Below are 26809 nucleotides of genomic sequence, written 5' to 3'. Positions count from 1 at the left end.
GACTGCTCAGTGAACATTAAAATAACAAAATCCAAACAACGCAAACTTTGAGTGCAAGACCAACAAGAGTATCCTAGAACCCAGGGCCAGAGAGAGAGAGAGGTGCACTCAGAAAAATAAATAAAATGTTAATGTATTCATTAATCCTTAAACAACAATATTACCTACAATAAAGGATACAAAACTACGATTTAAAATATAATAATTATTTTAAAAGTTTCGTTTCCAAATTCAAAATGTTTTAAAAAAATCTGAATACATTTTGTGATAATACAAAATTCATAGGACATAAAAAATAAGAATTTTAATTAATATTCAAAATTTTGTTGTTGTGTAGGGACAGCATACGCGAGAGAGGGAGAAAGCACGAAGCTCGCCAGGACGTCGCCAGTCAGTCTCGGCGGGGATTCTGCTCTCGGTGCGTTGCTCTCTTTGGCTGCACGGAAGCCTACAAAATCGGGGAAAGCTTTTGGGCCGAGGCCTCTACGAAGCGAAGCCTTCAAAGTAGTCGGAGAAGTGGAGCCAAACGGTCAAGACGCGGAGCTCCGCTGAAAAATAAAACAATATACAGAAGGAGAGAGCGAAGGGAAAGAAACTACAAAATCGCAGCCCAAATCGCGCTTCGTGGAAAAGAAAAAAGTTGGCTACAAAATAATTGCAAAAGGCTTCAGCCAAATAACCCCGATAAAATCGAAATAAAAAGTGTTTTGAAATGCCAGTTAAGGAAGTACACCAATTATGGGCTGTCTAAAGCGAAAGAAGGAAAGAGACAGGGCAATTCTGCCTCTTCCGTGTTGTTGTGTGTAATGTGTGAAACGATTTTCCTCCTTCAACAATTTTTTTTTGTCAACATGCACGGGGCATGTAGATACAGCGACGAACAGGCTGAACTAGAGCCAACGAGAAGGGTCCTTCATTAAATTGGTTGCAAAAAAATAAGCAAAAAATAAATGAAACAGTAGCAGATGAGGGTTACTTTTTGAGACAAACACCAAGGAAATAATAACCTTGACGGCTTCTGGCCAAGGCTCTCAACTCGCTGTTCGAGGGTCCGCGTCGTACAACATGGCGTATGCTTAATAAAACCAAAATATTATATGCCAGCAAAAATGCAAACATGTGCAACAAAGTGTGCGTGCGCGTGTGTGGGTGCCAAATAAAATATTAAGCAAATAAATAGCGGATTCGATTCGACTCAACTCCACTCTACGCGATTCCCGATGACGCATTCGAGAAGAGTAGGGCAGAAGGTTAAATTACACAAAACGTCAAATTCGCCACGTACGATAGTCGATTCGGAGTCGTTAGTCCGAAATTCGGTTTCGGTTTCGGAGTGCTCGGTCGGGATACGGAGTATTCAGATTATAGGCGTAAAGAGAGCAGAAACTATTCGGCACATAACACAGCCAAACTTGCCAACTGAATTCCGCTATAAGAATATAAAACCGAAAGAATCATCAATAAAATTATTAAATATTATCTATGAGCCTCAACCAAAGTGTCCCTGTGTGGCTGGCGAATATCATGCATATTATTTCAACAATTTACTCAACCAGAAAATGTGCCTAGCTCTCTGAGCGTGGGAGAAAGCTTGGCGAGAGAGAGAGAGAGTAGCACCCTCAACCTTAATTCACCACGATAAAATACAACAAAGAGGCAACCTAAAAAAAATTAAAAAAAAAAAATACTTTCACTCTCGCCCCAACGTGGCGGCATCGAGAGGCAGGAAGCGCAAGAGTGACAGACAGACAGAGAGAGAGAGACGGACGGGCGGACGGCGCTGGAAAACTCAAAGGGAAAACTTTTTGCATGCCACAAGCAGCAGGAGCGTCACAATCAGCATCAGCTGACTGCTGCAGGAAGCCTGGCAGCAGGACAACTGTGTGTTGCGGACAGGACGAGCGTCCGGTCGTGTCACAATCCATTCAATAGGGGCCTCCAGCAAACACTGGCCAACACACAGGCTCCTCTGGCCGCCTCTCACCAACACACACACTCACACACACCGCGCCCGAGCAACGGCAGTTTTAATGTATCCTTAGAATTCCAAACAGGTGAGCATACAACCCAAATTGTGAACACAGATAAGGCACAAATAAGGTGCAGTGAAAGGACTTGATATACGTATAATAAATCATTGTGTTTATAGTTTTGAATGGGCGATAGGTCTGAATGCTTCGGTCCGCAAAAGTGTGCTAAATAAAAAGTTGCAAAACTCGTCACAAGAATACAGTGAATACAGTAGTCTCATTGTTTCAAGTAATATTATTGGTCTCCTTTTGCTATTTTATTCAGCACATAGCTTTACATCCTTTTTTTTAACTTTACGTTTATATGAAACAATAATACGACATGAAGATATGGGTTATAATTTATTTATCATAATGAAACTAAAACGGAGAATACCATATACATTCAGACAGTTATCGAATTTAAAAGTGAATAGAACATTTTATAAGAAGTCATTTTAATTTTAATTGGCTTAACTGCACAAATTCGTGTATATCCCCAAAAAAGGGTTTGCAGTTAAAGTTCTTTTAAATGTAGGTTACTAAGTCTTAGTTCCACACCTTCCTATTTCTACAAATAATTACAAATTTCCTATGGACTAACAAGTTCTTGCCGGAAAAAAACGTTCAATTCTTCAAGGACGCTCTTCTCGATTTTATCTCAAGCCCTGTTCGGTACTCGCACCCTTCAAACGCTCTTCAATTACAGAACTTTTATTCTTTTTCTCCGCTCTTCACGCAGCAATTTGGCTTTAATTGCAACCGCCCCCAGTGCAATCTTAATTTGCATAAATTTTCCGCGAACCGTTCGGACACGTCCCCTTCGTTATACTCATAATAACCACAACTCAGTTTCAATTAAAAGCTCAGCCATCAATTATGCAGAGCAAAAATGATGGCAGCGAACCAAAAAAAAAATCGTTCAAAAAACAAAAGTGTTGCATACTTTTCGGTTGTCCAACGTATTATAATACTAATAATTCATGCCAGTGGGTAAAATTTAGCCGTCGAATTCAATAGTGCGAAATGCAAAATAGCTGTGCCGACCACAGAAATGTGAGAAATCAAATTTTCATTTCCAATTAGTGCGCTGAGCTCCAATCAAATGGGAGCTGATGTAAATAGGCAAACATCACTCATACGCCTAGTACACCCAATGTCCTGTCAGGCTGTGCGCTTCCGCTTTTCGGCAATTAATTAGGGGCAAATTTTAATTAAATGGCGTCAGTGGATGGAATGTTTTCCCGATGACGGCAGTTGGCACTTGGTTCACGGCCAAGTTACTTTCTTCTACCCAACACCGAGCTGTGGCAGAAACTCATTAAATAGTTATTACTTAGCCTCAGCCCGTGTTCGTCTCAGACCAAGTGTCAACCACGAGTGTGTTTTTTAGGTTATTAATATCTTACTCGAAATTTTTGTTGACACTGTGTCGTTAATAATGGCTTTTGTGAAAGTGATAAGGCAAACTATCTTTTTGGGTCAAGGTGGGTGAGGTTTTTTGGTTTGCGTTATAATTAAAAGGTTGCCTACATAAAAAGATCAATTCTTGTAATATCTCCCTAAGATCATAATTTTTTATATTATGAAAGGCATCTCAGATTGTAAACCCATGAAGCGGTTACGCTGAAATATCTGCTATCTGCTATTGAAGTTACGTGACCCACTTCCCCAGTCACCAACTTTAATTACATCCATCATAAAATAAGCCGAAAAACCCTACCCACCGAAAAGCGAAGGTGAAAGAGAGAAATTCCAATAATTGTTTTATGGTATATCTCAAGGTGTGGGTGACATTTCCTGGCATTCCCGGAACGCACATCACACCCTGACCTCGCACTATCCACAAGTTTTTGGCTGGCAGTCATTAAGTGGCCGAAGCCAAACTAAAGCAAAACCAAGTGGTATGGAAGAGAGCCGAGCCCTTACTGCTTTTTAGTTTTCGCTGGCATAACAATCAATCTTGGAGCCTATGAGGGGAAGGAAGGAAGGTGGCAAACGAAGACACAGGTGTCCAGTCAGAAGGATATCGTTAAACGGAAGGCGGGGCTGCCATATCAAATAATCCTTTTTTTGTTCATGCTCGTAGATATGTATTTAGCAAACTCAAGCTTGAGCACTTCAAGAGCTCATTAAGTGGGCTAACCTTGATGGAGGACATGCGGTGTGGGGGTGAATTAGGGTCGCCTTAGAAATGTTGCAAGTTTTCCTCTTAATTCACTTAAGACTTTCGGTTTGAGTTTGCCAGGACTCAAGCGTACACACAGACGCACACATTATAAATGGCAAATCCTACAGCCGTAAGGTGGCAATTGAATGTCGGACTCCGTCTCTTTTTGTATGACCGTGTGCAAGTCCTTTGAGTATCTTGTATTAAGAAAGTTTCCCTCACCTTTAGCCATTGAATTGGGTCGCAAGGAGGTCTTGATAAAGTAAGGACCATTCAGCAGTTTTCCATAGGCAAATAGAAAAATATTCATAAAACTGGAATTGCGATTTGTCCTTGCAACTTTTCCTTCGTTCCCTCTATTTTTTTTTTCATTTTCTGCTGAAGGATGTAAAAAGGATGTGGGATAATAGATTTGCGTCTGTACGACGCGGTTCGGTTAACCTCTTTCCTTGTTATTCTCCCTACTTTCAAACCAGGGAAAATTGCCTTAAGTGTGTTGGGGGTCTTGGCTTTGGGCCATGTTTCTGTTTCAGTCTTCATCGGTGACACTAATTGCTGGCTTATTATCCTTATTTGTGGCGGAAATGTGCAGGCTCGGGGGCTTTCCCACGCAACTCAACGATTATGATGACTCTGATAAAACGCTATATTATTTATTGCACTGCGGGGTTGCCAAAATGTGAACTGCGAGTTTAAACGTGATGAATAATAAATGTCTTTCTTTATGGCTTTCTATAAAGTGTGTCGTTTATGATAAAGTCAGCGTGCTTCAAAGAGCTTCACAAAATTGCAGAAGTAAATAATATAGTTTGTGTGCTCTACTCAATATCCACTCAAAATAAACATAGCTTTTTAGACAGAGAATTCTTTTGAAATGTATAGAAGCAAATATTTAAATTTAATGGAGTCTAGCAGAAAGCTCAATATATATGTGAATTTATTAGTTTTTGCACTTATATTGAAGAGTTTTCCATAGCCCATTGTGGTAATGGCTGCCCTACTGTCTTTCTTCGTTGCGGCATTGTTTGACCTGTTTATGTATTTATTATTGATTTTGGCTGGTGCCCCATTTGGTCTGGCAGTTTATTTTTGGATTTTATTTTCATGACAATGGGTGGTTTATTAACTTTCAGTTAGCTGACACAATAATTATGGGGCTTATGAGCTGCAGCTTGGCAAGTCAAATTATGTGGAATATTCTATAGGAGATTTATGTGAAAAACAATGAAGGCTTTCAGCACTTTAATGCAGAGACAAACGAATGTCAAGCCAAAGGCTAAAATTGTCAATAACATTGATTCATAATTAAGATGAATGGTAATTTAACACCACTATCAGCAAACTTTCATCGCCCCACCTGTGATATGTGTGATTATTTATTCCAGTCATAAATATCAATTTTCAAATGCACCAATTTCGTACTCCCAGCTACATTGCAGGCATAAACTAGAATCCATGCCGGGAATAATATGTTAGTTGGGTTTGCCCACAGTCACCTTTTGGTTTGTGTGTAAGTTGCGTGAGTTCTTCATTCAACTTGAGACTTTGTGGACTCGAGAGCTTCTTGCTAACCCGAACTCCAGCCATTCAGCGGTACGTGTGTATATATTATGGTTTCTTTTTTGTTTTTGCCCAGAACTAACTTTTCGTGACTGGACAAAATGCTGCTCGGCGTTTTGTAGGAAATGCCAGCCTGTCCTGGCTGTCCTGTCTCTCGTTGGCACACACACACACACACACTCCCCGGATCCTGACTTCCCCAGTTAGTTTCATTTGCCTTTTACATTTCCACACATTTCCTACTTTTTTACCGCTGCACAGAGAGAAAGTTATCGCTTGGTTTTAACTATATAATTATAATAATAAAAATTATCCAGGATCACATATATATTATAATTATCGGCAAGAAATCAAAAAGCTTATAAAAAATACCAACTGCTTGTTTACGTTGGTATAAAAGAATGAAAAAAGAAATGAAATACATAAATGTATAAATAATTTTCAATAAGTTTTTAAAAATTTTAATTTGTTCAAATTGAAAATATGATCATTATTAGATAAATCACAATACTTATACTGCAGAAGATATTAATGTATCCAATATATATATGAGGGTTTTGACAAAGAAGGACAAACGCTATTTTCCGGAATGATGTAAGAGTTTTTCTCGGTGTAGTTGCGTGTCTGTGCATAGACGACCTACTCAAAAGAGGGAAATATGGGCGGAAAACGTGGCGGTGGGTGGTAGGGACAGCGAGACGACGCTTTGCATATTTATTTTATTTGATTTCTGTTCGCTTTTTTGCTACGTTTTTTAGGTTTGGCGGGGATCTGATATTCCCGCTTATGTAACAAACGCGACGTGTGATTAAAAATTCGTAATTTGCTCGTATATTTCGTATACCTTTCTTCGCTCAGGGTGCCAGGACCCTTCTTTGTGTGTCATGTTTTTTGTAGCATACCTGAGGCGTTCCACTTCCCTGTTCAACTTTTCCCTTATTTTTTTTTCGAGCGTGTTTTGTGCCATTTTTGCCACAGCCATTGCTGTTGTTGTAACCGTTCCTCGTGCTTCATTAATATTTAATTAAAAAATCAATAGTTGACATGTAAGTCAACTTGGTTTGTTCTTCTTTCGGGTCTGGTTTGTTGTGCCTTTTCCACGTTTTCGGTTTCTTACGGCAATTTTCTTTCTGTCTGCCCTAACTTATGCATGCGCATTTGTGCATATCTTATTATGGCAGATTTTCTTCTGGCTTCGTGTCGTCTACGTGACGTTTTAGTTGAAGGAAAAACCTAAGAAAACCACACCCTTTATGCTAGCAGAAGAAAATTTGAGTAAAAAAAGGCGGGACTCATGTTGAAATATAAATATATGTTTGTATACCAAAATAAGTAGCTAAAAAGCAAGTTTAGAGAACATTAAAGACATTGTTTATTAAATACATTCCATTGAATGATGCAACGTTTTTGACTTTATACCGTATGTTCTTGATCATGATCACTGGGCAAGCTGACCTGTTCTTGTCCGTTTGACCGTCCGTCTGTGATCTCGTGTAGTATACGAGGTGTACTGTAAAAGGTTGAAAGTTGAGATGAAGTATGAAGACTCCAGTGGCGCCTAAATGGGTATCTGATAGTCGAGGAATTCGACTAAAGCAATCAATCTTGTTTGTACATAAGCACATACATACCAGGCGTTCAAATATCCAATATCAAATAACCGGGAGCGTAAGGTAATTGAGTCGCAGCACTCACAAAGCTGATTAATACATGAACTAGTGCATTTCCATTATGTATTCGATTGCATTGTTTTGACTCACGGGGCAAGAAGCAACGTCATTGTTTGATTAGGTCCTTGGATTATCCTTTATCTGCAGGCAATCAATATGGTACAGAGGAGTGCTGAAATTATGTTCATATGAATGTATTTGAACTAAGATGCGATTAGGTTAGTGTATTATTTAGTTCAGCACATACACTAGCTGAAACTCACTAATTCGTAATGTTGTATATCTTTAATTCACATTTCAATCCAATGTGAGTCATCTTGCGTATCATCTCTTATTTTCCCCATCTGACAATCAACACGCTGCATATTCCGGTTTATCAAAAACTTAGTAAGAACTCAGCTTGTGGAATAAAGAGAAAATGCACATGTTTTCATGTGATTTGCTGCGCAGAGTAAACAAGGCAAAGTCACGTAACTCAAGTCAATGCTCTGCTTATCAAACTTCCACGAGATCTTGTTCAAGATTTATTGACAGCACCGCGGAAATGGAATATGGGCAAGGCACATGCTCCCCGTGTGCTACCTGCCTTTTATTTACGCGCAATTAACCCAGTTACAAGTTCGACATGCCGCTTTGGCAAACAGCCCCCAAACTCGTGCATATCCTGCATTTATCATAATTACTTCCCCAGAACTTTACCGCCGAAAAAAAGGTAAACGAAAAAAAGAAAGGAAAAAAAAAATGGAGTTCGTTGATATGATGATGATGAACGTTGATGAATGCCCTGGGCTTAAGCGAACTTCTGCAGCTTTGGTTAATGTTTTAATATGCCTCTGGCAACTATTAAGCGCACTTGAAAAGCTGAACGTTAAATGCCAGGCGCATATTAAACATCAATTATTTATGCCGAGCGATAAACGGGCTTGCGTTGAAAGCAAGTCTTTTTGCATAGCATACATTTGGGGGCCTCCTTTTCTTCCTGTTCATTTGCGCCTGTATGTGTAGGCATTACAATGCATTGTATGCAAATACTCAAACATCGAAATGTGCTTAGCAATTATTTTAAAAATGCAAGCTACTCGAAAAAACAACAACTATGACTCTTGCAATCGCAGTTGAGCATCGGACCAAAAGGGACGATGTAAAAGGACACTCACCCACATCGACACAGAAAAAATTCATATATTTGGCTCTGTTTCACTTTTAATATGTGTGTTTTTAAATATAACTTATTACAGAGGAAAAGGGTTAAATAAATTTAATAACACTTTATTGCAGAAAAACTTCATGTAAATATCGCTGAATGTTTGAGCTGTACGTGTTTTTTTTTCTGTGTAAAATCAGACAGAGCATGCAACATGAAAACTGCCTAGGCTCGAGTCCAATAAAAACTGGAGTGAACAATATACAAAACTTATTTTCAAATCAAACAACAGCAACAGCAAAAACCAAAGTCAATGGTGGAAAAGGGGGCAAAGTGCAGGCGGCGTGGCAGTGACAACGGCGAAACAGTTACAACAAACTGCCAGCTGTTGGAAAAAGACAAAAACGAGAATTGGAACTGGGCACAGTGGAATTTAAGTCCTCAAAAATATCAAAATGTTTTCTAAAATTGAAAATGTTTGTATTAAAAATAGTGTGAGCGTCTGTTGCTCTTAGAAGTAACACTTTTTTAGTTTAAGAAGGCTTAAGAAGCTCACTTAAAAAGTGCGAAAAATTGAGCCATGTATCACACGGTCTATCTATGCACTCTTGACTGGCTGCTTGGCACAAACCAGAGTCAGACTAACAAATTCCGAAAAATGTCACAACGCGTACATGAAAAATGTCCTTGTGTCAAGCGCCAACGACAAACGGCGGCAACTGTGGTTGTGAGTGTTGGTGTGTGAGTGCTTTTTTGTCACCGTTTAGCAGTTAGTTCTTCCTTTAGCGATTGCAAACAAGTCTTTCGCAAACATACTGATAAAGTCCAGCATGTGTTACCCTGCTTTCGGGATGAAAACTGTCTTTTCGAGATCCCAAACTTGATTTAATACCCGCTCCTTGACGCAATACGACTATTTTTGCCGTTTGGGACCTCATCAGTTTTATCATTTTCAAGTTGGGAAGTTGTCTTTGGGAATTTTCAGAAGGACGATCAAGTCCAAGCCCCACAACTTAATGACAATGAGTGGAGCACTTTTGCCAAGTGCGGTTCTTGGGCAAGTGTGGGTGTGTGTGTGCCAGTCCTGGCTGTGCTTTACCAAGGTCATGAGTAAATACGTTTGGAGCATGCTGTTTTTGTCGTTTATTCTCTAACAAAGCCAAGCCAGCAACAAGAACAAAAAGAAAAATAAATAACACAAAAAAAATATACAGAAAAGATGGAGAGAGTGTAAGAGCAGCAGAGAAATTTATTGTCATATCTATATAATATAGGGAAGCTTCTGCTGATGCTTCTTATTGACATTTATACAAAATACATTGGCACACTTACGCACACTGGCAAACATATGTTTTCCATTTCTGCGCGTGTATTTGTTAGCCTCATTTGTAATGGCGTCTGCTTGCCAATTTGTTGTGTGGCAGAAAGAAATGCAAATGTGTATCGGTAAATCAAAAAGGACATTATTGGCTGCTTGTTAGACGTAAGCACAATTGCCAGCCATTACGTAGGTGTCTCGGTGTGCGTGTGTGTGTGTGGGTATGTGTGTTGCTGACTGAATTAAGCATGTGTGCGTGTTTGGTATGTCCTGTGTTTGTGTTTGCCAATGGTCGACCGCTAAGTGCGCTTAAGCGTCAAACCAAATTGGCCGGCGCTTTGTTCTTCAGCGCTTAGCTGAAAGTGCACTTTACCTTTCCACAACTCTCATCCCTCTCATTCACTCTCTACACGCACACACACACAAACACGCAGCTTAACAACTCAAATGCAAATGCAAATGCAAAAAAAGAAAAACTCACATATGCCCGAGTATTTGAGTACTCGAAACTTATTTGCTATTTACACTCGATTAATCGACAGCGTTTCGTTTATGGCTTTGCTACAACTTTTATTGGCATAATCGATGGGGAAGTTTTTTAATTGAATTCGATGGGCTGATCGAAAGTTAAGGAACTTGCCCTTGATTGCCATTCGAAATCCAATCATTGAGCTAGTCAGTTTGGAATTGTATTGATTCAAACTTTTTTTTAAAAATAAATTGAATTTTTTTTGAGTTGTCTGTAATTCAATTAACATGTGTACTACTATTTAAAATGTTTGAATGAAAATTCACTTTTTCGGTTATTTAAAACTAATTTTTAACATTTAGATGCTTGGCTGTATGACCTAAGACTGAAATATGTGTTTGTTTAATTTTTATTTAAACCTGTATTCCATTATTTTTGAAGTTTTGCATTCTTAGTTGGACTTTTTTATTTGAAAGAGTTTGGAATGTGGAGTAATTATTGAATGCCAATACATGTGATGCATCGGCCTGTAAAATATACAGCGTTTTTGTTAAATCCTGTAAAATTTCAAATATTTTATATCCAGAACTACAGAATGGCTATCGTGTTCCAGTCATTTCCGTAACCAGGGCCATGGCTAAGTGGGTGGCAATGTGTGAGCACGGCAATTTTCAACTATTTATGAGTAGCGAGGTGCCCTCTTTCCTTCATCAGGACGACGTGTAAATGTGTAAGGATGGTTTGGGCCAAGAGCTCCGCCACCGGGAGTGTGGCACATAGGCTGCCTTTGTGCTAACCTGTTTTTGTTTTGCCAACCAAAGTTGGCACATAAATAATGAAGCACGGGGCATAAGTTCCCATTGATTTCGCAGTGTGCGCAAATGAATGTGTCTGTGTGTGTGTTGGCGTGTATGTGTTCGCGTGGCTGGTGAAACAGGGAAGAGGGACAGCACTATAGCATATGACTCTGGAGATTAAGCCATTGTTTGCACTGAATGTGGCGCTCAGTGCGAGCGGCGGCTTAGCGGCCTGCGTACGCAAACAAAAGTTGTTCGCGGGATTGCAGATTGAATGGTGAAGAGGAGCGGTGCAGAGGGGATGTTTTAACCCAATTCTGGCCTGTTAGTACCTGGTATGACAGCCGGAGTCGATTAGGCCTTTTCAAGAAATATGAAAAAAGAGACCATTTCACACATCTATGGGAACATAGAAACCGTACTTGGTGGATCGGTTCAAAGCTCAATTTGTAACTAGAAGATTCCTTTCTACTTTTAGTCAACATTTAACCCTTTGATTAATGTCAATCAATCCATTGCAGCTCCAGCAGTGTAATGCGCCTTGGGGGCAGTGGCATTCCATACGACGGCGACCCCCTGACAATGAGCGCAGCTGGCAACGACTATGCCGAACTCTGTGATCTTGGACCCTCGCGATGGAGTGCCCGACCCTACGGATACAATGCGACCGCAGCGGCAGCCGCCAGCTTTGGCCTTGGGCCCTCAATGGGCGGAACGCAGTCGTCGTCGAGCGTGCCGACGGGCGGATCGGCGGGACTCAGTGGTCACCACCTGCGCAGTAGTGGAGCGCCGGGACCGAGCAGCTTCGAGGCGGAGGACATTGGAATGGCCTTTGGCATGATCAGTCCGCCGCCGGGCAGCGGACCCTACGTTGGATCGTCGGCGGCGGCAGGCGGTTCGCGCGTTGGCAACAGCACCAGTTCGTTGCGCGGCGCCGGCGGTCGATCGGGATTATATTACTCCCCGCCGGGCACCTCTTACACGATCGTCGAGCGCCCCCACTCGCCGCACTACTACTTCAACTCGGCGGGCGTGCCCACCAAGGGCGGCTCGTTGCCGGGGCGTGGCAGCGCCTATCTTAGCTCCTCACCCGCCAGCCACATGGCCGCCGGAACGGCAGGCACCCTGCCCACCTCGACGGCGGCCAGTGGGCGATCGATGGGCCAGCACGCGAGCAGCAATGGCAACAAGAAGCGACCCATCTCGCCGGAGCAGGTGCTACGCATGTTCGGCGCCACCCAGTCGTCATCAGTTCCTACGAGTAGCTACCACTACAGCAACGGCGGCACGCGGGATCGGGATCGCACCGGCAGGCGGAGCCCCGCCAGCAGTCCGCCTTCCACCACCCACCAGGTGGGTGTCAATCTGTTCACTCTATTCATATATTCATACAGCAAATATTTAAATCATTTTTATACATATATAAAAATGGTGTATAAAAAATTATTGTTTGAGAGATAAAAAGGTTAGGGACTAAAATATGATCTCACCTTGATAATCTTTAGAAGAAGTATTACTGTCCTAAATACATTCGCAAATGCAATAAATAATCGTTAATGATTATCAAATGCATTTTAAATGCCTCAAAATTCAAATTCTAAGTGCTATGTGATTATTCTAATTTTTCTAATGTGTTATTATTTTTCAGATTTATCGGGATCGGGAGCGGGAAAGGGATCGTAGTGTCCCGAATATCCATGAACTTACGACGCGAACCGTTTCCATGTCGCGCGACCAGCAAATCGATCATGGTTTCGGCATTTGCGTTAAAGGAGGCAAAGACTCAGGTGAGTGCATAAATGGCTAAAAAGAAAACTTCACTGCAATCGAACGAAAGAATGTCCTTTCGAATATTTTTAAACCGAATTTAATTTAGCTATAAATTTGGGGATGGTCAACTAGTCGTATAAGTGATTCAGGTGACCAGGCAATTTAAAGATATATATTGTTTGGGGATGAGCGTCGGGATGAGCGTTTCAAACATAATTTGCACCTTAATCTCGTGTTATTGGCTTATACATAGTAAATAAATAAGAAGCAGTAAACCTTGTTAAGCCCCCCGATTTGTCGCAAAAGCCTGAAATTTCCCAACACTTCTCTACCCATTTAATCTGTCCGCTGCCACGCCCCTTGGTGTTTGATACCAGTGTTACGCCCAGTCGGTTTTGGTTGATGGCTTCTCCGTGTTCTCCGTGCCTTTTCGCATGGGAAGCTCTTACGTGCAATTTAGTTTTCAATTTCGTTTTATTGTCCGGGTCTCACGGAGCCATGTGTCCGTCCGTCCGTCCTCGTTTGAGTAACCACGTGTATTGGCATGGATGTTTGTGTGTGACAAACCGCCAGCAGCTTTGACATTTCCAAGTGCATTTTGCACCTGACTACCTTTTTGGCTAACCAGCCCTTCCTGCCTGTTTTCCTTCGTCTGTTTCCCTTCAACTCTTCCTGCCTTCATTCCCATTTCCTGCCGTTGAATTTATTTTTAGTTTGCAATATGCGGACGGCTTTAAAATCGATAAAAATCTATTTAAGTTGCCACCGTATGCAGGCTTCTCTTTTCAGTTCTTCTTCACGTTACCTCGTCGCCATTGTGCACAGTCACATATACGGACACAAACACACACACACAGAAAAACACACATTCACACACACACAGTCACACAAGTGTTTTATAAATTAAACATAAAATGGCTGCCGCGCTCCATCCTCAATCCACTGCAAAATGGCTGAGCTTAATGAAAAACAACGAAAAACGAAGAAAAAAAATTGAAAAATTGAAAAACACAGAGGACCATGCAAGAATGGGGCCTGGGTAATTTCGGCGGGACTCGAAAGGGGGTTTTATATTAAAAATCGAGTGTGTGAGCGGGCTGGCTAATTGATTTCCCCTCCCCCGCCACCTGTTTTTATTGTTTTTTTTTCCAGGCTTAGGCGTCTACATCTCACGCATCGAGGAAAATTCGGTGGCCGAACGCGCTGGCTTGCGACCCGGTGATACAATCCTAGAGGTGAATGGCACCCCCTTCACCTCAATCAATCACGAGGAGGCGCTGAAGGTAAGCATCCCACAAAATATTTACGCTCGCATAAATATTTATATCTTCTTTGATCTTTATTAAATATTTTGTAGTAGCTAATGTTGTTTATACTTAGATCAAAATCGATTAAAGCATACAGCAATGTGGGATGGGCAGAAAAGGTCCTTTGATGCCGAAAAAATTTTTACTTTATTTAATAATAAAATAGATTGACTTGGGAACCGTATATAATCTTAATACAATTTTAAGTGAAAATTAGAAATAATATGTTGTTAAATTTTATCTTAAGCCTTAAAGGTATCTAATTAAAATCATTTTTTCGAATTCACAGAAATTTCAACCAAAAATGCAGAAATAAATTAAATTATTTTTTGAGGCACGAACTGTATACACTTCTGCGAATTTCATTCGAGTGCTCAGTTCTTTCTTTCGTTCGACCCTGACAGCCATGTCAAATTTTTCTTCCATCAAAAAATATCTAATTTTATTGTACGCCTTATTGATTTTTAATGCGATTTTCCAGCCAGACAGCGCTGGTATCGGCAGGCTCAGTTTGTCAATCGCTGGCTCTTAAGAGTTGTCCATAATGGGGTTCTATCCATCAAGCATACCCGTATATGCACAAATATATTACATATATGTGTATGGACGTACAACGGGTAAATTGTATTCAGTAGGCCACCATCGTCTTTTATGGTCGACACTTGACAGAGTAACCAAAAGAATGGGCTTTCCTCGGCCCTTCGATGGTGGCAGCTGCCTACGAACGAAAGTCAATTTATTGTGGAATATTTTATGTGACACGTTATGATAGTCAATATAATTCATTCTCAAACATATAACTACATAGATGGTTGAAGGAACGAAGGCTTAGGTTTGGCACTAGATTGGCACATGGTGTGCCATTTCTCACGCTTTCGAGCAATTTAAACTTTAACCGATTTCGACAGAACTTGTTTGGGAACCCACACAACCAGGAAACATAAATATAGATGCATATATATATATATATATATATATGTATATATACTCCATTTCTCGTATCGATTGCTGTCTGCTTTGAGCGATTTTTCGTAGTTGTTTCCTCTACAAGTATATAAATCTTTATGCACACGATACAGTTTTGTATGAATATTACTTAACCAAATACGAACATATATTTGAGAAAAACCATGAATATAAAATCAATAATACACTAATACAAATATACACTGAGAAAAAATTGGCAATAGATTAGTCGCATTTTGTATCAGAATTATTTTGGTATGTTCTATTATTGTTAAATGCTTTTTATTTACACACTTTTAGTTGTTAGCTTCTGTTGACCGACTGCAAAGGACTGACGTTTCTGCCAACACAGTAGAGAGCTCGAATTTTATAAATTTAAGATTCCATAACGCTGCCACACATCCTTTTAACTAGAAAACTGAGCTGAAAAGCATTTCACAACACATTTACATCCTTGCTGGATGTCAAGGAATCTAACCACAAATGCTATGATGCTGCACTTCAGTTTGATATAATCCTTATACATTTATTAAAAATAAGTGCAGTTGGCCGAAAAGTTCACCACAAACCGAAAAATTAGGACTTTAACCGAACCTGGAAGCCCCTAAAAGCAGGCAACACCTGCGAGAATTCACAGACCAATTTGCACAAAGCACCCGCACATAGCCCCTTTCTCCATGGACCAACACAACTTTGCACATTCTCACATTAGTTTTTTGGTCAGAAACAATTAAAATAATGACAGCAAATTGTGGCAAGCTTCACTGAGAACGGACAACAAAATCAGACCGCAAAAGGCCGCCGACAAATGAAAGTCAGGCGAAATTTTGGGTGGTATTTCGAGTAACGAACACGCTCACAGTAAAAGTTAATTAATAATATCGGAAAATTCTGGCACCACGTTACGTACACGTTTTTGTCCAAGCAATTGGCGAATTTCCATTTCATTTTGTTAATTTTCCTTTAGTACTTTGCTCCATTTTCCCACTCTCTCTCTCTCTTTCTCTCTTCTCTTGTTGGTTCGTTCCGTTCTGCTTGCATCTGTCCTCTCTTTTTTGTGTCTCTTCTATTGCCACATTTTTTCTTAACGCAGAGATGTGTGCAGATATTGAAATCGTCACGTCAAATCAGTATGACGGTGCGAGCGCCGCCCACTCTGAACTCGACCGCCCCGCTCCACGGCTTCGGTCCGCCCTCCCGCGACCCCATGTACGCATCGATGGCTCCCCCCCTGCACCCACAGAACCAGGCGGCAGCGGCAGCAGCGGCGGCGGCGGCCTCCGGGGCGGGTCTGCCCTTCCGCCAGACCTGCTCCTGGATGGACCGCCACGGACGACCCGCCTCCCCGCCCATGGAGTACGGGGGCAGGCGCAGCGAGCGAAGGGATCGGTGAGTATATATAGAATATTTCAAAATAAAGCAGACCTTTTTGAAAAAAAAAAAAAAAATTTTAACAAAAGGCACTAAAATGTACCAATATTCATAATACTTAGGATTCGCTACTCTGAGATTGAACTAAAAAATTTGATAATGTCGTCCCGATAAATATAGGGTTTACCCTTAAATACATACCTGTTTTTCCTACCTCATCTAGCTTCTAGCTCTTAGTTAACAACTTAACACTCTATACCCGATAGCATACGTCGCGTGGAGCTGCTGATCGAACCTGGTCAGTCTCTGGGCCTGATGATCCGTGGCGGCGTGGAGTACGGCCTGGGGATCTTTGTCACCGGCGTAGATAAGGACAGCGTGGCAGATCGATCCGGACTGATGATTGGCGACGAGATCCTCGAGGTCAATGGGCAATCCTTTCTCGATGTGACGCACGACGAGGCGGTGGGTCAGTTGAAGTACCACAAACGCATGTCGCTGGTGATACGTGACGTGGGCAAGGTGCCCCACTCCTGCACCTCCATCGAGATGGAGCCCTGGGACGCCTACAGTCCAACGGGCACACGGTGGGTCTCGACTGATCTAAAATCTCTTTTCAAGAGATTCTACAACATCTAGCTTTTGCCTTACAGAGCACGCCGAAAAGGTCAAATTGCGACCATGGTGGAGGAGAAGGCGCGCTCCCTGCTGCCCCGTCATCACTTTGCAAGCCTTTCCTACTATATTGCCGAATATAGTGCGAAAGCAATGACCATAGATGCCTTTGTTGCCGTCTTGTTAGAGATGTTAGATACGTACGAAAAGGTGAGTGTTTAACCTAGTCAAGGGATACCTGATAAGAGAATAAGAGAAACTTAATATACATCAATCAATTTCCCATCTTAGCACACGCTAGTGACGGAAATACGGGAATTAGTTTTCCCCGAGGATCGCACGCGATACGATGAGCTCGTCTATCGCAGAGAACGCGATCCTTATAGCGTGGATAGGCATAGGGTAAGCCCGTTGATCTCTATACCCTGTTAATCCCATATGTAAACTTTATAATCTTTTACAGCGTAAGGGAGACCCCGCCCGTGATTTGCCGGTAAGCTTTTTAGAAGATTTATTCTACGACACAGACACTATATACACTTAGTTAAGAGGGAGACACGACTATATCCCCCAAAAATACACACTGAGCATGTTCAGCCAAATAAACTCTAAATAACTTTGACTACTGTTCAACCGGTCTACTGTCTACTATTCGTCTATATACCTACTCTACTACCTATACTATACTATATAATTCCCACAATGTGTTTATTGTTTAGTATATCTTTCTCTTCTTGCTGTTGTCGTTAATAATTGTTGTCACTGTATGTTTGTAACTTTTACTTTAACTTATTTGTTCCAACTGTAGAAAAAATACAAATAACACTCGACAAAAGAAAATCAAAACAAAACTTGTAGTTTAATTGTTGAACGAGATACGTACACTTGATACTTTCTTTAGGCACCCGACTCTAAACCAGTTATTGCTTCTTTCATTTACAAAACAAATGCATGTAATTTTCTTTTATTTACTTTTGAGAAAGCTTTCAGAAACTCGCTTACATCTGATTCGGCCCTTTGCAAGTAAAATTGCATTTCAAAACAAAAACAATCAAATCGAATGTCAATTTTTCCAACCAATACCCACATATAAATACATACAACTTTACTCTACATTGTAGTGGCGAAGTTTTTACATATTTTATAGCAATAAGAAGAAGACTGTTTGTAAAATTATGTATTTTAAGCCAAAAAGAAAACCAAATCGATCGGAAAAATTGCTTTGTGGAAACTTAATCCAATTTAATTATTTTCAAAAGTGCAGTTGACTCCAAATGAGCCAAACTGTAGATGTACATACATACGGAATATAAAAAACATATCTGCTTTGATAATTGGGGTATGACAAAGCTCAACCTAATAGTAATCTTTAGATTTAGTACACTAAGTAATAAAATTATTGTACAATATCAAATTGATCTCATGTAATCCCACGTTAAAAATGCACTTAAAAGGATAACCAAGAAACCACAACAGTCACCATGAATCAGCACCAATATATAAAATACCAATTGATTTAACAACCGATCGAAGTACGAATGCACTCCCTATCACTCTATCTTTGTCGCTCTACCTAGGCTCTCTCTCTGACTCGCTCTCTCTTCATCTCTCTGTCTATGCTTGGTAGAATTCTACAGAAGCCTAGGCTAGAGCCCCTCTCACTCTCACTCACTGTCAAACCTTTCAGCTGTCACTGTCTCACTCGCAAATCGTATGCAAACCAAATCGTTCGATTCGTTCCATTCCGTACCATTCCGTTCCGTTCGCCAACAGGTAACTGCTGATGATTTGGAAATAATAGCCGCCACCGGACGGAGTCCTTCGTCGGACTCGGGCCTGGGCATGACCGTAACGGATATATACAAACGGTACCTAGCCACTTACCTAAAATCCATATAATCCCATATTCCAAAATATCCCATCCTGAACAGTGTTGGATAGGGTAGTAGTAGTTTACAAAAGATTCACAAATGCGTTTTTAACATTATCATAGTGTGAAAAGAAAAGATGATGATGATTAATGCTTATAGAACTAAAAGTGCTTTTATTCGGAACTACAAAATTTTAGCATTGTGTAAATTAAAATTTTACTTATTATAAAAGTATATATATATATACTATATATAGATATATATATATAGATATATAGCTATATAGATATATAGCTCGAAAATATTATTCAGGAATTTCCCAACACTGACCCCTAAGCACCCATTTCCCATCATAACCGTTAACTGACCTGTGTATATGTATACGCTAGACCCGCACTACAGTTGCCCCATCGTCCCATGTCGGCGGGACCCATACTGCATCGCTCACAGCCAGCATCACATTATCAGACAGGCAGCAACCAGTCCTCATCATCATTGTCGCCTCCACAACAACAACAACAGCAGCAGCAACACTATCAACCCCACCATGCCTCATTGCGTCATCTGGGCGGTATCGGCGGCAACGTGGGATCCGGTCGTCATCATCACCATCCGTTGGGACCAAGTCAATTGAAATTCAGGCAGACCAAAGACAATCAGCAACAGGTCAGGACTGAAGCGAGTCGCGCGAATAGGGTAGCAAGCTGAAAAAGTTCTATATATGTATATTGTTACCACTGAAGGTCTAATTTCACTGTTCCGCAAGCTGTTCTAAAAACTTTTAATCTGTCAAAGATACCTATCTTGAAACATTCGTATCTAGGCTCTTTGAAGAAAATTACTCGATGAGTCTCCTGATAAAGTTTCCTCTTTATTTTCTAACAATATTTTTTTTTTGGCACCGAAATCTCTGCCTGATGAATATGCTGTATTTTAAGTTTTTCTAAGCTTTTATTGAAAAAAATTGACATTCGGCTGTTACATCGCCGAGTTTTGCAATCTGCAGCTCTTGTCTGTCTGTTGTATATGTCTTACTTTATTTTGTATCTTTAGTGGTTTTATCTCTCTCTGTCTATCTACTTTTTGTATCTTTGTCTCTTGTTGTGTGTAACGTCTATTGTCGTTTTTTATACTTTTGAATCTTTTTCCATGTTTGTCCAACTGCTCAATGTGGTTGATGTTTGCGTTTTTGTCTCTGTTTCCGGTTATGTTGTACTTCCTTATTAAATGTTGTCCAATTGGCTATTGAGTGTTGTAATACTGTTAAGTCGCATTTAGACCAGTGCCAAACCGAATTGGTCGTCGAGCAAAGAAGCACATAAGCCGCTGAAAAATGTATCTTGTAAATTCTTTTATCCCGGCTTAGGAATACGGCTGTGATGAGCACAGAACTCGCCGGGGCAGCGAAACCCTTTTACCGGAATACGAACCAGATGCGGTGAGTAAGCGAAACGATCGTGATTTTGTCGTAGGTTCTGATATCTCTGGGTATTAAATATAATATTTTATAAATGGTAGAGCAACAGATTATCAACATAGTTCCAAGTAACACTCTCAAAAATCCATTTGCTCATGCCATGAAGTTTCATTTCATGATCAGCACACTTACTTAAAAACCCGAATTATAAAGAAATCTCCATTTTTTGTATACTTTAATTCTTTGTATCTGCAACTGTATCTGTATCTATCGTACGTTAACTAAGCTAACATCTAGACTTAAGCACTATCCTAAGTAGGTATCGTATATTATGTGGGGCTATGTGTGGGAGTAATGCATCATGTTTGCCCATCCACTGAATGTGAATCCTCCTCACATCTTGTCGTGCATGGAGGAGCCCTCGGCCACCATGGGCAGATGGTAATCGCGTGGCGGCGTAAAGGGTCGCACAAAGTGTCGCCACTGACGGTGGTGCAGGGGCGGGGGCGGCTGGATGGGCGTGGCTCCGACGGCTGTCACCGCATGATGGTGCTGCTGATGGCAACTGTTGGGCTCAAATTTCGGGCGTGGTATGCGCAACTGTTTGATCTCCGTCAAATAGGTCTCCATGTTGTTCGCCGGTCGCCTGTTGATGTTTGATTTGTTTAAATGATTTGTTGGTCTTTGGCAAAGTTGCAATCAGTGTGGAGTGGACTTTGTTTAAGGGTTTGACGTTGCACTCGTTTGGAAAAGTGAGGGAAAATAAACAAAAGGAATTGTGGCGCTTTCTAAGTCACACCAATGAATTCAATTTAACTAACTAATTATTCTGTGTAATTAAATACTCTAATTTGAAGCTTATAAGTCATTACTAAGTTCTATCAAGCTTTAAGACAAGACTTTAATATTTGATCTCAATATAAAGTAGAACTTATATAAGGAGTAATGCAAAGAATACTTCGTAGTAAAAATCTTTGAAATTTCTTTTTAAAAGATTGTAAACACAACGCTTTTAAAACTCGCTAGAAACTAGAAAAAATTGCGCTGCAATAAAAAACTATTTTTATGTGCAGCTAACTTCACTTATGCACTTAACTTCTTATTTGAGTTAGAGCGAAAAGACGAGCTCTTCAATCTTTTGATGAATGTTTCCCCTGTGAGCAAACTTCAGCGGGCCCCCACAACTTGTTGAGTAAGTGCGGCAAAAGTGAAAGTAAACCCACCGTCAAAACCCCAATGTACGGTGCTATGTGTGTTCGGCTAGAAGACAAGACAAGAAAATTGCAATAATTTCCGCAAAAGGCGTTCAACCGTATCACATGCAGACAGTCAAGTTCAGGGCAAGATTTTGGATTTCGGTTCGCAAGAAATTGATTTCGATGGCTATGGCAGCGGGGAAATGAGCAGCTAAACGGCTTGCGATCCGCTTGCTTAGCCCTGTTTACACAGCTGACACCATTTGGGCCGGCTTGACCGACCGATGAACGATGGCCAATGGACTGGCGGACTGAAAGACTGGATGGCTGGATGGCTGGATGGCTGGAGGACGGACCAGAGCCAGACGGCAGCAGCTGAGTAACCAGTTTGATTTCAACTACAACTGACAAACAACTTTTTGTTGGATGTCGCTTGTCTGGCTTATGGGACACTCACTTTTTCGAAATTACAGGGAATCGGCGGTATCGGGGATAGAAATCGAGGGGGGGGGGGAGAGATGTTGAGTTCGGGCCAGAGCAACGGCCAAGACCAAAAGCTCGAAGTGGGTCATTAGAGAAATGTACTAAATAAGGTACAAAACTTTGTCAAGAGCAAACGTAAATGGAAAGTAAATTGTTGTAGCTGCAAGTTTTCAAACCCAAAAGCAAGTACGAGACGAGAAGAAGTTGTTTGTTTATAGTGTAAATAAACCATTTGGATGCGTAGCGAAAACCAGTCTACCAGAGTAGCTGAAAACAAAAACAAACCCAAATTCGGTCTACAAATTCAATGGGTGTCAAATATAATTATGAGATTGAGCCCAGTTGGTGAACTGTCAGTTTGAAGACATGTCTGTCAATAGAGAACACTCTTACCCATCATAATGAGAACCTTAATTGTGGCAAGGGGGCAGGGAGGTGCGAAGTCTTGAATCTTGATTAACCGTTATGACAAACTCTTTTGCGTCTATCCATTATGTTGTTTTAGCAATCCGGACAGCCCATCATCTTTTGACATTATTAATTATACTTGACTGGGTTCCCCACGGGCTAGGTAATTATGCTACCATTTAAATACTCTTAAAAGTTTTGTGAAGTTTTTTTTTAAACCTAGGGAGACTTTTTGAAGAAATCGAATTTGGCCTTAATATAAGCTTTGTTTTGAAAATGTATATCTAAGTAATTAAAACTGAAAATATGTCTTTATTTCGCGAAATTCGTTTTTATTGGCCCCCGTGTGACATTATCTTTTATTGCATTCGATATCTTTTGACGGGTGACAGTTTTGCAAGCAGCAATTTTTTTGAATTTAAAAAACCATAATTTTTTCGACCTTGCAATGGCATTAATAAAATCCAGCTTTACTAGTGAACTGCGTTCGGAAACTCCATCGATTTGGTTGACCAATCAGTTTTGAACTCTGATCGTCCCCTCCCTCCTCCGCTGCGTATCTAATGACAAAGAGGTGCCCCCGTCCCCAGCCTCCAGTTCCCCAAATCCCCCAGCCTCCGAGTGAACAACGAGGTCAATGGCATGTGCTATGAATGATGATTGCCAGCTTTTCGATTCGAGTTACAAAAATGAGCTACTACATAGCAATAGCTATGGCTAAAAAAACATCATCAAATACGACAACAAATCTTGGCTGCAAAAGTTTGCAAAGTCATAAATTTGATTGATTTTGAAATGGTTGCCCTGAGCAGCTTACCAAAAGACGCAAAAAAAAAAAAAAGGAAAATTATTGAACAAATTGGGAGAAAAATTGCCCAAAAATGATGATGTGCGTAGGGAAAATACAGTTAAATGGGCTGACATCAGGCAATTGACTGAAAGTTTTCATTATTATGTGGAAAATTCTCTTTCTCTTCTGTGAAAGTTGTGCTTCCCGGTTCCTGGTTAAAAAAGTTGAAGCTGGAGTTGTTCCATTGGTTCTGGTGAAATTTTTCTCGTTCTTCCAGTCGGAACCTTTTTTCGTTAACTTTTTCTTAAGTTAAACAAAAGGCAAACATTTAAATTGTTGTCTAATTCACACTATTGTTATGCCAACGATGAAGTCAGACATGCCTGAGATCAGAGTTTAGTTCTGTGTTGTGACACTGGATATGAATAATTGTGTTCACATTTTGGGCTAGCTCATTGACCTATAAAAAAAAAAAAAAACTGACAGCTGACCGAATGTCTTTGAATAATTTATCAAATCTCTGACTCTGCATTCGACGATCAGCGGTGATGAGAAGTGGGTCAAAGTTGGCCAGAATCGATTGGTTAACCGAAGCCAATTTTGATGAACATATGAAGAGTGGGCTCTTTGTGAACATCCGGAATGATGTTTTATTAGAGCAATCTCCATTAGGTTTCTCCTCGGAAAAGGGGTATTAGTATTTATGCTTTTTCTAAAGGCAATTACTTGAGTCAGTTGTCAGTGCCCTTAGGCCTAAAGACACACTGAAAGGCTGTCTAAAAAGCCATTAAAAGCCTTTCGTTCGTTGGTTCTGTGTTTTTGCGCATTTCTACCTTACCTCTTTGGCTTTCCCTACAGCTGACAGCCGATGGTTTTTCTGGGTCGAAATGTTTAGCAACTATTTCGCAGTCTTACCACCTAGAATGCCCCCCCATTTCCGTAAGGCAACTTAATTGCAAAAAAAGAACGACAACAAATCAAGCGAAACCGCTGTCTGACTGCGTCTCAACTTCATTCTGGCAATTAAGACAAGTAACAAAGGAAATTAGCTCAGCCGAAAAAGGTGAGAAATAGTAGTTAGTTAATTGAATGCAAAACTCAAAGCAATAAAACAGTTTCGCCTGCCAAAAGGCCGCAGAAACGTATTGCGATGATATAACCAACCACAGAAGAGCCAGACCAAACTTCTGCTAGTATTATTATTTATGCAACAATTTGGCAGCAAACAGAGCGCGAAATGTAACGAAACGCGAGATTTGTCAACTCCACTGGCAACTTGTTTCTCGTCCAATTTAAGCCTCGTAATACGCACTTTTAGCTGATGCTTGTTGGCCGCACAAATCGGTGTTAACGTTTATTTTCCTCTGATGACTGGGTTTTCAACCTCACGCTCGAAGCGACGACGCGCGACTGAAACTGCAGACTTTTCTGAAGGTAGAGCTCCGGTTGAGTCCATAGTTTTTGCTGCTGCTGTTGCCCGGTTGTAGTTGCTCATGTTGCTGCTGTTGTTTCTGCTGCGGCTGCTGCTGCTGCGATTGCTGCCAAAAGCCAACCAAGTTGACGATGCCCAGCCAGCCGCAGCAGCAAGTTACTCTTTTTCGGCCAGAGTCGTGGGCAGATGGTACGGAGTTTGACCAAATCTTTTAGAGACCTTGTGAACTGCTAAAAATAGTTGAACTTCCGTAGCTAACTCAAGTCAATTGGGAAACTAAAACAAAACTATAACAAAGTTCTGTAGCAATTTTTGACGATTGGGAGGGGTTGAGTCCCCAGAAGCAATAACACTCGGTTTGCGTTTAGAGTGTATATATTAATTATAAAACTGTATTTAAAAAGAAAAGACAATCAACAATTAATAGCTGCAAATCTAATCTAATTAACGCTCAGCTATATTGATTTGTTAATTGACAAAAAAATATATATATATTAAAAATTTACTTGTATTACTACTTTTTCACTAATAATATAACTTTTAATTCAAATAAGTGAATTAGCATTATATTACATATATAACTATATTATAAGATATGGTTCGTTTAATAATTTGTTTACCTTTACAACTCACAAAATTGAAAATCTTCACACTGATTATACTGCAAGCATTTGACTTTGCTAGAGCATTTTTGAGTTGGCTTGGCATATGCATATTTTCCAACTTAGGGTTTTTATTGTTGCGTTAAGTTTTGCTTTCTTTGACGTTTTGCCACTGAACGTTTTCCCAGTTACTTTTTATGGCCTAGTAATGTAAAAAATTACCCACAGCGACGACAGAAACAATGGCAAACGATTTGATAAACAAAGATTGTCAATATTTATGACTAAAAATTATACTGCAATTATATCGCCAAGATTTATGTACACGCTTTAAGTGCGAGTGTAAGAGTGCGATTTACGCAATGCTCAAACTAGAGTGACAAATAAATAAAGTGTATCTGTGGGATACTGCAGCTGCCGTAAACTGCAGCTGTGCTGCGTTTTTGGTTTCCATGGGCCACTGATATTTTTTGTGCCTCTACAGTATCTACCAATTGGGTTTCTTTTTGTTTTGCTCGAACATGACGTAAACGGAAAATTTGTCATTTCTGCCGACTGACTCTGGGCGGCAGTTGATGGCCAGAAAGGCGTTTGCATTTGGCATTGAAAAGAGATGAAGCTCATTAGCAACTAAGCGGCGATAATTAATTTTCCTTTATTTTTACGGCTTCCATCTTTCTTTTTTCGCCATCGTTACACGCTGCGTATGCGCAATGGACTGGGAAACGCATTAATTGCGAACAGGAACAGGTAAGCTTGATGTTTTGCTGCATTCGGCGTTTGTTACACTTTAAGCACTTTCCGAAACTATCTTTTCGACACTCACACGCACACACACAACCAAATGCGAAACACACAAAACACATACACACATACATATATAAGCAAAACACCAAATAAATATACAAAGTACATACTTAACAAAGGAAAAACCAATAAGGAAGCAAGCGTAACCAAAGAAAATGCAACAAAACCTCTTGTAAATATTTAGCCCGCTATTCTGTTTTAAGCCATTTCTCTAACTAATTTCGCCGCTGGTGATTCGTGTGCATAATTTTCCAAATGCAAGAGGTGGGAACGTGAACGTGGGCGTATTGCAGCCCCATGCAACGGAGCTTTTGAGAAGATTACCTCACAAAGTTTTGACATAACCAAAGCTAATTAGCAATTGAACGCGATTTAGTAGGCGTAGGCGAAGATTAATCCGTGTTTGCTAGGAAATTCAAATTGTAGCCTAAAAGTATGCTTCTAAAGTGTACGCAACATTTCAGCCCAGCCGGCAGCATATGTAGCTTAGCTGTCTTATCAACATGATGCTAAGCCGCACTTGTTGCAAAGATCTTTCGCGAAAATGTAGAAACTTCTTTAGTATATATAAAGAAAAAATTAATTTTTTGTTTGTAAACTACATCCTATAGAGAGTATATATGAAAAATGTAGTTTT

At 40.4% G+C, this 26809-nt stretch overlaps 2 protein-coding genes across 9 annotated transcripts in view, besides 1 other annotated feature; one reads left to right on the top strand and one right to left on the bottom strand.

Annotated features, from left to right (window-relative positions):
• Window positions 1-502: 502 nt before the first annotated feature.
• dysc (dyschronic) overlaps window positions 503-26809 on the top strand; it is a 35823-nt gene continuing 9516 nt past the window's right edge. For 2 of the 7 annotated variants that reach the window (NM_140411.5, NM_001274881.2), the window contains exons 1-13: window positions 503-2054; window positions 11659-12490; window positions 12786-12924; window positions 14060-14190; window positions 16274-16569; window positions 16818-17138; window positions 17205-17376; window positions 17458-17568; window positions 17630-17659; window positions 18940-19034; window positions 19427-19703; window positions 20404-20475; window positions 26110-26115. In NM_140411.5, coding sequence (NP_648668.3) covers window positions 11672-12490; window positions 12786-12924; window positions 14060-14190; window positions 16274-16569; window positions 16818-17138; window positions 17205-17376; window positions 17458-17568; window positions 17630-17659; window positions 18940-19034; window positions 19427-19703; window positions 20404-20475; window positions 26110-26115 — 2469 coding nt within the window. In that variant the 5' untranslated portion in view covers window positions 503-2054; window positions 11659-11671. Of the gene's footprint in view, window positions 2055-11658; window positions 12491-12785; window positions 12925-14059; window positions 14191-16273; window positions 16570-16817; window positions 17139-17204; window positions 17377-17457; window positions 17569-17629; window positions 18014-18939; window positions 19035-19426; window positions 19704-20403; window positions 20476-26109; window positions 26116-26809 lie in introns of those variants that run through there. The other 5 variants (NM_001274883.2, NM_001274882.2, NM_001274884.2 and 2 more) reach the window with 4 other exon arrangements.
• Window positions 7301-7351: a mobile genetic element.
• CG13737 (uncharacterized protein) lies at window positions 20683-24745 on the bottom strand. Of its 2 annotated transcripts, none has more exons than NM_140409.2 (2): window positions 24644-24745; window positions 20683-21100 (listed from the first exon to the last, which is right to left on the bottom strand). In NM_140409.2, the coding sequence occupies exon 2, from the start codon at window positions 21082-21084 to the stop codon at window positions 20848-20850; it is 237 nt and encodes a 78-aa protein (NP_648666.1). In that variant the 5' UTR covers window positions 21085-21100; window positions 24644-24745; the 3' UTR covers window positions 20683-20847. The 2 variants fall into 2 exon arrangements, with proteins under 2 accessions (NP_648666.1, NP_729931.1); NM_168562.2 differs by lacking the exon at window positions 24644-24745 and adding an exon at window positions 21551-21968.

Source organism: Drosophila melanogaster, chromosome 3L, assembly GCF_000001215.4.
Source record: "Drosophila melanogaster chromosome 3L".
NCBI classification, from domain to species: domain Eukaryota; kingdom Metazoa; phylum Arthropoda; class Insecta; order Diptera; family Drosophilidae; genus Drosophila; species Drosophila melanogaster.
Note: the sequence above shows the minus strand (reverse complement) of the source record. Positions and strands in the feature narration are given on the sequence as shown.